Genomic DNA, 10,383 nt, shown 5'->3' on the forward strand with positions numbered 1-10,383 from the left:
CACACACACACACTGACAGATACACTAGTTTTCGTTCGTCGCCTCGCCAAGTGTTCGCCGCACGCCGGTTACGAACAAACTTGTTAAGTTATCTCATGCCAGGAATACGGGGCACGGGGCGGGGCGGGGCGGGGCGGGGCGGGGGAGGTGCGTCCCCGTGGCGGCCCCTCGACCACCACAACACATGATAACAAACGACAAAAATGAACGAGCACCGGGAGAGGCGGGAGGAAAGGAGCGGGAACGTCAGGCCCGGCACCCTCCTCGCCGCCGCCCGCCGCGTGTCACCCCTAAGATGGCCTCTCCCCCAACTGCCTTCACGGAGGGAGGGAGAGAGACAGTGTGGGAGTGGGTGACAGGAGCGACTTGTATGGGCGAGGGGAAGGAGGGAGAGCTGGACGCATGGAAGGAGGGGGACAGACGGTGTGGATAGAGCAGGGCGAAGAGATGACATGAAATATAAAAGAAAGAAGGGTGGAGGGAGGTGGACGTGGATGAATGCATGGGGGAGAACACGTAACTAAAAAAAACGGAAGAAGGGAGAGAGAAGTGGATAGTGTTGAAGTTAGTGAAGAAGTTATTTAAGTTTCCCATGAAAGAACAGTTTCTTTAATTACTCCTCCACATATTTTTATAAATCCAGCAGTTTAAGCTGAAGTTACTGAATCCATTATTTTCCTTTATTATAATTAATTTCATTTAGTTTCTGTTTATCAAGTTTTGTATTTTTAGTTGAACTGAGATAGGTATATATTTGCCTTTCTCGAGTTTGTCTGTACAAGTTCCTGTCGTTGAAAATAAACACGACTCAGCAAGAAGAGCGAGACCAAGCCGCCACCAGCCCTTTCTCTACCCTCCGTTCACCTCCAGATCTTAGCCACGGTGTTGATAATTCCAACATTTGGTGCCCAGACCCAGGAAGTGGAGCCTTCAAGACTTTCCTGTGAGTAATCGTGGCTAAGATAACCTGTCAGAATGGGGGAAGGGAAGGAAGAAGCAACGAAGAAAAGGGCGGCTGCCCGAGGCTGGGTTACCAGACAGTCCACAGCCTTAAAGGACTTACTAGACAAACCCAGCATCAGTGAATTTGAGTTGAGAAGTGCCATAGAGACCTTTGACCGTAGATTAAACACTTTAGATGAGAGACAGGCCGAACTTGAGCTTCTAGTAGACGACGGTGACCTAGATCAGTGCGTAGATGAAGCAGACAGCTTCAGACGTGCCAGTCAAGAGAATTGGCTACGTGCAAATGAGAAGTTACAAGAACTAATGAAGGCCAGTCAGATTGAGTTAGGCTCTGTTGGGAGTACTTCTACATCTGGCAAGTCACCTGAAGTGAAGTTACCCAAGCTTGAACTGCCAAAGTTTAAAGGAGATGTTACAGAATGGGTGTCCTTCTGGGATCAGTTTAGCTCTCACATAGATGACACAGAGATTCCAGTTATAAGCAAGTTTACTTATCTGGTGTCTCTGTTAGAAGGAGAAGCTAAATCAGTAGTTCAAGGTCTCTCACATACTAGTGCTAATTACAGTATTGCTTGTGATCTACTGAAGGAGAGATATAACAGGCCTGAGAGAATTATATTTGCCCATGTACAGTCCCTTTTGAGTGGCCATGTCCTTGGGAAGGCCAAGGGACCCAAGTATGTGACTCAACTTTGGAGTCTCAGAGATGAGATACTGACACACATCAGAAGTTTAGAGGCCCTAGGCATGTCAGGCAAGCAGTGTAAAATCTTCCTAACTCCCATCATCCTGTCCCGTCTGCCCAATGAGATTCGTCTGGAGTGGGCTCGCAAGGGTGCTGGACATGAGAGTGACCTCGACTGGCTTCTGACGTTTCTACGACAAGAAATTGAGAGCATCGAGAAGTCAGAGGCCTTCAAGGACGTCACCGCGGGTAAGAGGGAGAGTCTGTCTTCCCCTGAAGAGAAGAAGAATTGGCAGACGCGGGAGCCTAAAGGAAAGGTATCATCCGCGGCTGCATTACACACATCTTCGGAAGGTGAGAAGCTCCTTTGTGGATTTTGCAACAAGAAACATGCTTCCGAGAGATGCTTTGAGACCCAGAGACTTAGTGGAAAAGAACGTGTTGAAAGAATTAAAACTGCTGGAATGTGTTTCAAATGCTTAAGCAAAGGACACATTGCTAGAGGTGCTCAGCCAAGTGTCAGAAATGTAGAGGCTATCACAACCATCTCATTTGTGGTGTCAAGATAGATACTAGTAAAAGTGAACCTGTAAGAAGTGAGTCAGTAAAGGCAACTCAAGAACTAGCTGCTGATAATAGTAATGGAGAAGCAAGTAAGAGTCAGGCTACTAATTTTGCTGGAATTTCCTTGTATAATATATCAGTTAATAAGGAGACATGTACTATACTGCAAACTGCTCAGGTGAGAGTTGCAGGAGCAAATGGTGTTCTTCATAGGGCCAAGTTGTTGTTTGATAGTGGCTCCAGTAGGACATATGTCAGTAGTAGACTTGTTAAGAAATGCAAACCCACATGGAACTCCAGCAAACCCATTTCTTATTCAGTATTTGGGGGTAATAATTCCTCTAATATAAAGCAGTGCAACCTGTTTGATCTGAAGGTTTTGATTGCAGTGATGCACCACACAAGTTAACAGCTGTAGAGATTCCAGTGATATGTCAACCCTTAGTAAGAACCACTGTGCCTGTAGGTATACTATGCAAATTTCCTGTGCCTCTTGCAGATGACTATCAGAGTGATTCCTATATGGATATAGATATACTAGTGGGTCAGGATGCTTACTGGAAATACATAATGTCTAATGAGTCTGTGCAAGTGGGAGGCGTAGTGGCCCAAAGATCATTGTTTGGCTGGGTATTGTCAGGGGCTTGGAATGCTGACACTAGTTCTAAGGTACCAGTAACCTCTCCACAGATGTTATGTATTTCTAAAGTGTCTGAATATGATGTAAGCAAGTTTTGGGACTTAAGACTATAGGGATACAGTCCAAGGAATCAGATCATAAGTTTGAGTCAGATGCTGCCTTGCAAGAGTTTTCTAGAATGTTTCATATGCTAAAGGCAGATATGAAGTGTCATTACCTTGGAAAAGTGACTCCTTGAAAAGTGCCCTACTCAACAATGAGAAACTTGCTATGAAGAGACTAAATAAGTTACATGCCAAACTAGATAAATATGTTGAGTTGAAAACTGCATATTACAAGGTTTTGAGGACTATGTACAAGAAGGTATTGTTGAGGAAATCCTAGTAATGAGATAGTATGTGAGAATCCTTCCTTTTATATGCCTCACCGCCCTGTGGTTAAAGAAACTAGTAACAGTACCAAGGTGAGACCTGTCTTTGATGCCTCAGCCAGTGGGTATAATGGAATTTCACTGAATGATTGTCTCTTGAAGGGTCCTTCACTCAACCCAGATTTAGTAGAAGTGATGATCAGGTTAAGAAGATGGCCTATTGCTCTTACTGCTGATGTTACCAAGGCCTTTCTACAGTTGTGTGTGAAAAGACAGAGACAGAGATGTACACTGTTTCTTGTTGAGAGATGAGGATGAGATTAAGTACATGAGATTCCTGCAGGTTCCTTTGGAAACACTGCCAGCCCATTTCTATTGAATGCCACAATAAAACATCATTTAGAGAAGTATCCAAGCACTGAAGTAATACAAGAACTGAAAGAGGATATGTATGTAGATAACTGGCTGAGTGGTGCTGACAGTGTGGAGGAAGCTGCCTGCAAATTTAGAGAGCCTTGTGAGGTTTTGGCACATGCTGGCATGCCTCTGACTAAGTGGGTTTCAAACAGTAAATTAGTAACTTCCATGTTTCAGGATAAAGTTGATCAAGTACATGGAGAAGAAGGTACTAAAGTGTTAGGCCTACAGTGGTGTAACACTTCTGATGAGTTTTCTTTTGAAGGATTAGAATTGAACACCCAGACTGAGTTGACATATACCAAAAGAAGCATGCTGAGCTTGATTGCCAAGATCTTTGACCCTCTAGGTCTTATCAATCCCTTTGTGATGTTTGGCACAATACTTTTTCAAGATATTTGGAGGCTGGGTCTTCAGTGGGATGATAAATTGCCTCAGGATGTGAAGCATAAATTTGAAAGGTGGGTCCTGAGTGCAGCATCTCTCAGGGACTGGAAGATGGACAGATGTTATTTTCCTTTTCTTACATGGAATAGCCTTACTGATGTAAAGCTTCATGCCTTTGGAGATGCTTCAGAGAAAGGTTACGGTGCCTGTGTATATATCCGTACCTGCTTACCAGATGGTGCCTACAGGGTTGCATTAGTCACTTCAAAGTCTAGAGTGGCACCTATTAAGACCATAACTCTGCCCAGATTGGAGCTGATGGGGGCTTTATTGTGTGCTAGATTAGTAAGCTTTGTGAAGCATGCCCTCCATCTAAACATGAATGCCAAGGTATTTTGCTGGACTGACTCACAGATAACTCTAGCTTGGATCAAGGGTGACCCTGTGAAGTGGAAAATGTTTGTTGCAAACAGAGTCACAGAAATTCAAAGCTTAACTCCACCAAGTTCTTGGCATCACTGCCCTGGACATGAGAATCCAGCTGATTTAGTTTCTAGAGGTGTCTTAGGTGATCAGATTGTATCAAGTAAATTGTGGATGTGTGGACCATCTTGGCTAGCTGAACCTCTTAGTATCAGTATAAAGGAAACAGAATCAATTTGTACAAATGAGGAGTACAAGACTACTGAGGCTCTAGCATGTGTAACTGTTCACCCTACTCCACCTGTGTTTGAGTTTGAGAGGTGGGGTGACTTTAGTAAAGCTCAGCGTGTTGTTGCTTGGGTGTTGAGGTATACACATAATTGTATAACACCTGATAGTAAGATTTCTGGTCCACTTTCAGCCAAGGAGTTGGATGATGCTAAGGTTAAGATGTTTTATCATGTACAGAGAGATATGTTTCCTCATGAGATTAAGGCTCTGCTAAGTGACAAGTCTCTTCCTAAGGGGTCAAAGTTGATTAATCTAGATCCCTTTCTAGATGATAAAGGTTTATTGAGAATCAGAGGTAGACTGGAAAATGCTGAATTGAGCTTTGACTGTAAACATCCAATAATAATTCCAGGATTGCATGCTTGCCCTACGCAGATTCATTGCACGGAGAGGGCTACCTTCAGTGATGTACTCAGATAATGCCAAAACTTTTGTTGCTTGCAGTGGGCAAATACAGAAGGGTTATGGTCACATATCTCCACACTGGAAGTTTATAGTCCCCCGTTCTCCATGGTGGGGAGGATGGTGGGAACGTCTGATAAGATCTGTCAAGTCTGCCATGAGGAAAACTTTAAGTGTTAAGTATATTTCCAGAAGTGAACTAGAGACTGTACTACATGAAATAGAAGCATGTGTAAACTCAAGACCTCTCACTTGTGTTGGGGATGAACCTAATAGTGCTCCACCTTTATCTCCCTCACATTTCCTCATTGGCAGAAATGCTAGTACTCACTCTGAGTTGGACCCCAAACCTTCCTGTATTTCCCCTCAAGATCTGAGGAATAGAGAACATTTGAGAAACCAGACTTTAGACAAATTTTGGAAGAGGTGGAGCTCAGATTATATTTCCAATTTGCCCCCAGTTGTTAAGGGTTTCACTTCAAAATGCAGTATTAAAAAAGGTGACTTAGTCCTGGTGAAGGAGGACAACATTCCAAGCCTTTCTCGAGTTTGTCTGTACAAGTTCCTGTCGTTGAAAATAAACACGATTCAGCAAGAAGAGCGAGACCAAGCCGCCACCAGCCCTTTCTCTACCCTCCGTTCAACTCAAGATATTATCCACTGTGTTGATAATTTCAAATATATATATATATATATATATATATATATATATATATATATATATATATATATATATATATATATATATATATATATATATATATATATATATATATATATATATATATATATATATATATATATATATATATATGTATATATACACACACACACAGAGAGAGAGAGAGAGATGTAGATAGATAGATAGACAGATCGATAGATTTCCTCAACATTGCCTGTATTAGGACGGATAGAACTTAATTGGCACCTTGGATCAACTTAACACTGGCACTGACTACCCTACTCCATCCCCACCCACACACCCCAACCCCCCAACCCCCTCCTCACCCCACCCCAACCTCCTCACCCCAGCCTCACCGCCACCCCAATCCCCTCCTTCACTTCCTCCCCACCCCCCAAATCAACCTGAAACTAAGAGAGGTGGAGGACGTTAGGAAAGGGTTATCCTGCTCACCTCCATCCCCCACCCCTCCCCATCCCACCACTCCCTCCCCAGCACCCTACCCCCACAGGAACATGGCCACTAAACCAGACTCGGCGGCGTCACTTCAGTATCTTGCCGCGCACTCTAGTCAGTGAAGTCTCTGTGTGGTGGTGTAAACAAATCCACGCTTGCTGAGGTGTGTGTGTGGACGTTTCACTCCCTCCGCACCAATCTCAAAGCATTCCTAACCAGGCTCAACATCCACAGGCCAACTCTAGAGGACCTGCTGGGCAGCGACACCCTGGGGCTCAACACGGCCTTCCAAGCCTGCAAGTGTGCACAGACCTTGCTACATAAGTACGAACAGCTTGACAGAATCTAGCCCCCACCTGGGGACCCATCTCCACCACAAGAACCGCAGGAGCAAGTAACCTGTACCGCCGGGGCTTTGAAGGCCATGGTCCCATGGCCTAACCAGCCCCCTAAAACACTGAAGAAGAAGTGTGTGGGCATGGAAGTCGTGTGCAGTGGGCGTGTCTTGAGAGGTGAGGCGGAGGAAAGTGGAGTCTGGCACGTCTTGCTTACAGTCTTGAGGTGAGTGTGCGTGTGTCAGGGTGAAGGAGGGAGGGAGTAATGGCCGGTGTGTTGGCCCCGTGTGATGGTGCTGAGTTGACAGTGTCGCTGCGTGGTCCAGCTGACTACTGTGCTGGATAAATGAGGGGTTCCGAGTGTGCCAGGTGGCGACGGTGAGTGCCAGGGCGGCCTGGCAGGGTGTCACTCCTGCCCTGCCAGGAGAGGCTGACTCGCCTTGGCCTGACATCACTGGAGGAGGAGGAGACATGATGCAAACCTTCAAGGTAATCCACGGCCATGACTCAGTCAGGGACGGGTATTTCCTCAAACAATCAGGGCCAACTCAACACCACACCAAAGGCCACAGCCAGACACTAACAAAGCCCATCATAGAACAACACAGAGGGACCATTTCGGACAATATACGGTTTCACCCAACCAATGATTTTCTTACGTGGCTCATGTTTTTCTGGTGATAGATGTAGTGAATTGCATGATTTTTACCTAATTTCCATCGCAAATGTCTACTTTTCGAGTTATGCCTTTTTTTCAAGTTATGACCTGCCCATATGTCATTCCTCCTCGTGCCAGCTTCACCAATCCATCCATGTAATTTGCTCTTGGTCTTCCTCTTCCTCTTCTTCCTTCCATCATTCCAGTCATAATCAAAGTCACCAGTCCGTCTCTCCCTAGTACGTGGCCGAAAAATTTCAGTTGTCTCTCTCTCACCGTTCTCATCAACTCTCTCTTCTTTTTCACCATCTACAGAATGTGTCAACGTTAAGCGATGAATATGACCGCCATGAGACTAGGAGACAGAGAAGAGGCACCTTTGACGAGCACTGACTCTAAACTATCACCAAAGGTAAAGGTGGGCGGTGTGCCAGCCAGTTTTGTGGGAATTAGCTCGCAGCCGCAAAATAGCTCGCAGAGAGGTACAACTTACCTAGAGGTACGTACAACTTACCTATTTGCTATTATATCAACCACTATTCGCCATGCTGTCCTGAAGACCATCTATCATCCATGACTTTAGAAGCACCGTCCAAATGAATCATGAATGAGCTCCGGGGGATAGCATTAGCCAAGAATAGATGGATCTGGATTGATGATGCGCAGGGCACCTGTACAGGTGCATAACACGCCACTATAAACCATTGCCTGCGCCATCACGGGCTTGGGCCGACCACCAGGCCCCTGAAGAAAGCCTACCGGCGCTATAAGCTAACACGTAAAAAGGAAAAAAAATTGCATTAACCAGTCTTTGCCAGATAATTAACCACTATTTTGTATGCCAGGACAGTGCACACCTTAGTGTTTCTTGTAGCTACATAAAGATAAGCAAATATTAACCTCTATTTGCCAGATTATTAACCACTATTTTGTATTCCAAGACGGTGCAGGCCTTTTTGTTTCTTGTAATGTCTTTTTCACCCCTTGAGCTGCCTCCCTTACTGTATAATGAATAAAAAATGAATAAATGTTAACCCTGTTTGCCAGAATATTAACCAGTATTTTTTATTCCAGGACAGTCCAGCGGTGAAGCCGAGTGCGTCCCGATGCAGCGTGATGGCAGCCTCCTGCTGTGCGCCAGGCTGTGAGAGCAGGAACACTGTGGACTGCAAACTCACCTTCCACACGTGAGTTACAGTGGACAACACCATTTATTTTGACACTATTACTTTTTTTCACTCTATTACTTATTATTTTTTTTACTTCTACTTTTTTTTACTTTTTTTACTTTTTTTTTACACAAATACAGTGGATGCCACCACCACCGGCCTTTACTTTGACACTATTATTATTTGTTTCTTGGATTAAGTAAGGCTCTCAAGAGGTTAACGACAGCCATCGTTTATTTAAGCACACACAGCACGGTCCACACAGTTACGGCCATCCTTTATTTAACCAGACTCTTTCATGGCCCTAATTTGAATGTTAACATCAAATTTGGCAGATTATGTGACTTGCCAAATTGTCTGCAGCATATCTGACCCTCGTGGATTTGAAATAAGATCATTAGTCCTCACTGAGCAGTCCTGGAACCCTATGATAAGAAAACACAGGGAAACATGTTGACGCATCAAGAGGAAAGGACAGGATAGAGAGTGATGATTATTCTGAGTACAAGGGTGGCAGCGATGAAAGCATTGTGAGTAGTGACACAGTAGTGAGAGTGACTTAGATAGTGATGGTGTTATTTCACTATCTGTACTGCACTCTAGGCCAGCAAGTGCTGCCATGACAATGGTGCAGGGTGAAAAGGCCACACATAAAAGGTGTGTTCCCTCGCCTGAAACAGCCAGCTCTGAGGAGAACTGAAAGTGAGTGAGCAGATGATGTCTAAATTATTTCAGTGTAAAGATTAATTCATATTATTGACATTCAGTTGTGAGAGGGAGGAAGTGTGCAGCATGTGGCCAGCCTGTGTTGACATGTTTTGCGTCCTGGGCAGGGGCCCTCCACGCTGCCCGGAGCAGTGTTTTGTGCCCACAGACCACACCCTGGCTACATACCATACACTCTAGCATGACTGTTACACAACATATCACAATTTGGATTTCACTGCTGTGTTCAGTGAGTTAAGACACTTCATACAATGTGAATAAACAACAACAAAAATAGCAGCTGTTTTTACCCGTCTCCAGGGGCCATTCTGTGAAAACAATACCTATTGTTTAAGGGTTAATAGTAATATGTCCACGTCTCTGATGCATGCGACAGAGTTGGCAGGACAATACTGTTCCTTATTCCCCTCTTTGCCTCCATGCTCACACTTCTTCCTCTCATAACTCTTTCCAATGCACCCACCATCTGTCTGCCCTTCACTGCTCTCCCTTGCTTCACCTTCCATACTGCCATGCTTGCACAAAACTGTCCCCAAATGTTTAAACTCAGTCACCTCCTCCATTCTCTCTGTGCTCTCTGCTCTAACTATGTACGGCTTTGCAAAATCAATGACCTGCTCTCTTGCCCTCTCAAATACCATAACCTTACTCTTTCCAGCATTCACTCTCAGCTTTCTCCTTCACTCTCTTGTATTTCCAGGTTTCCAAAAGCCCCTGAGTTGCAGAAGAGGTGGATCACTGTCACCGGCAGCAAGAAAGAGAAGTGTTTTGACCACCAGCCAGACCACCAGGCTCAGGACAGGGGCCTTGCCAATCATCTGGAATTATGTCCCCTGGAAGAAAAGGTACTTAACCGACCCTTGTGGAGAGGTGGAATCAAGGCTACCAGGATGTCATATTCAGCGCACAGGAGAGTTAGGTTATGCGGGGTTAGGTTTACAAGAGTTGCCTTGTACAGGTCAGGAGCAGAAGGGTACTTATCCCCTTGGCTGTGGATTTCCTACCATAAGACCTCACCGAGCAACAGGAGTGGAGCAACAAGTGGCTGCTACAATTCAATGAAGAAAATGTAAAGTCCTGCATTTGGGAGGGTAAATACAGCATACCAATACCACATGGTAAACACTCCACTATCCACCACAGAGGCAGAAAAAGACGTGGAACTATATGTTACCAGGCCAACAGTGAAGGTAAATCCATGCCAATCGCAGC

The 10,383-nt window shown here is 44.8% G+C and overlaps 1 protein-coding gene across 4 annotated transcripts; it reads left to right on the plus strand.

Annotated features, from left to right (window-relative positions):
- Positions 1-649: 649 nt before the first annotated feature.
- On the plus strand, positions 650-9,948 carry LOC126989848 (uncharacterized). Of its 4 annotated transcripts, XR_007743789.1 has the most exons (6): positions 661-943; positions 1,777-2,005; positions 6,518-6,795; positions 7,592-7,688; positions 8,351-8,463; positions 9,872-9,948. XR_007743789.1 is itself a non-coding variant. In XM_050848467.1 (5 exons), the coding sequence occupies exons 1-2, from the start codon at positions 976-978 to the stop codon at positions 6,526-6,528; spliced, it is 1,041 nt and encodes a 346-aa protein (XP_050704424.1). In that variant the 5' UTR covers positions 650-975; the 3' UTR covers positions 6,529-6,844; positions 7,592-7,688; positions 8,351-8,463; positions 9,872-9,948. The 4 variants fall into 4 exon arrangements, 3 of the variants coding, with proteins under 3 accessions (XP_050704424.1, XP_050704423.1, XP_050704425.1); XM_050848467.1 differs by having other exon boundaries at positions 650-2,005; positions 6,518-6,844; XM_050848466.1 differs by having other exon boundaries at positions 650-2,005.
- Positions 9,949-10,383: the final 435 nt, after the last annotated feature.

Source organism: Eriocheir sinensis, unplaced genomic scaffold (genome assembly GCF_024679095.1).
Source record: "Eriocheir sinensis breed Jianghai 21 unplaced genomic scaffold, ASM2467909v1 Scaffold1335, whole genome shotgun sequence".
Classification (NCBI taxonomy): Eukaryota; Metazoa; Arthropoda; class Malacostraca; order Decapoda; family Varunidae; genus Eriocheir; species Eriocheir sinensis.

Excerpts from the sequence above, each read along its gene's own strand:
- LOC126989848 (XM_050848467.1), top strand. The coding sequence starts at position 976 with ATGGGGGAAGGGAAGGAAGAAGCAACGAAGAAAAGGGCGGCTGCCCGA.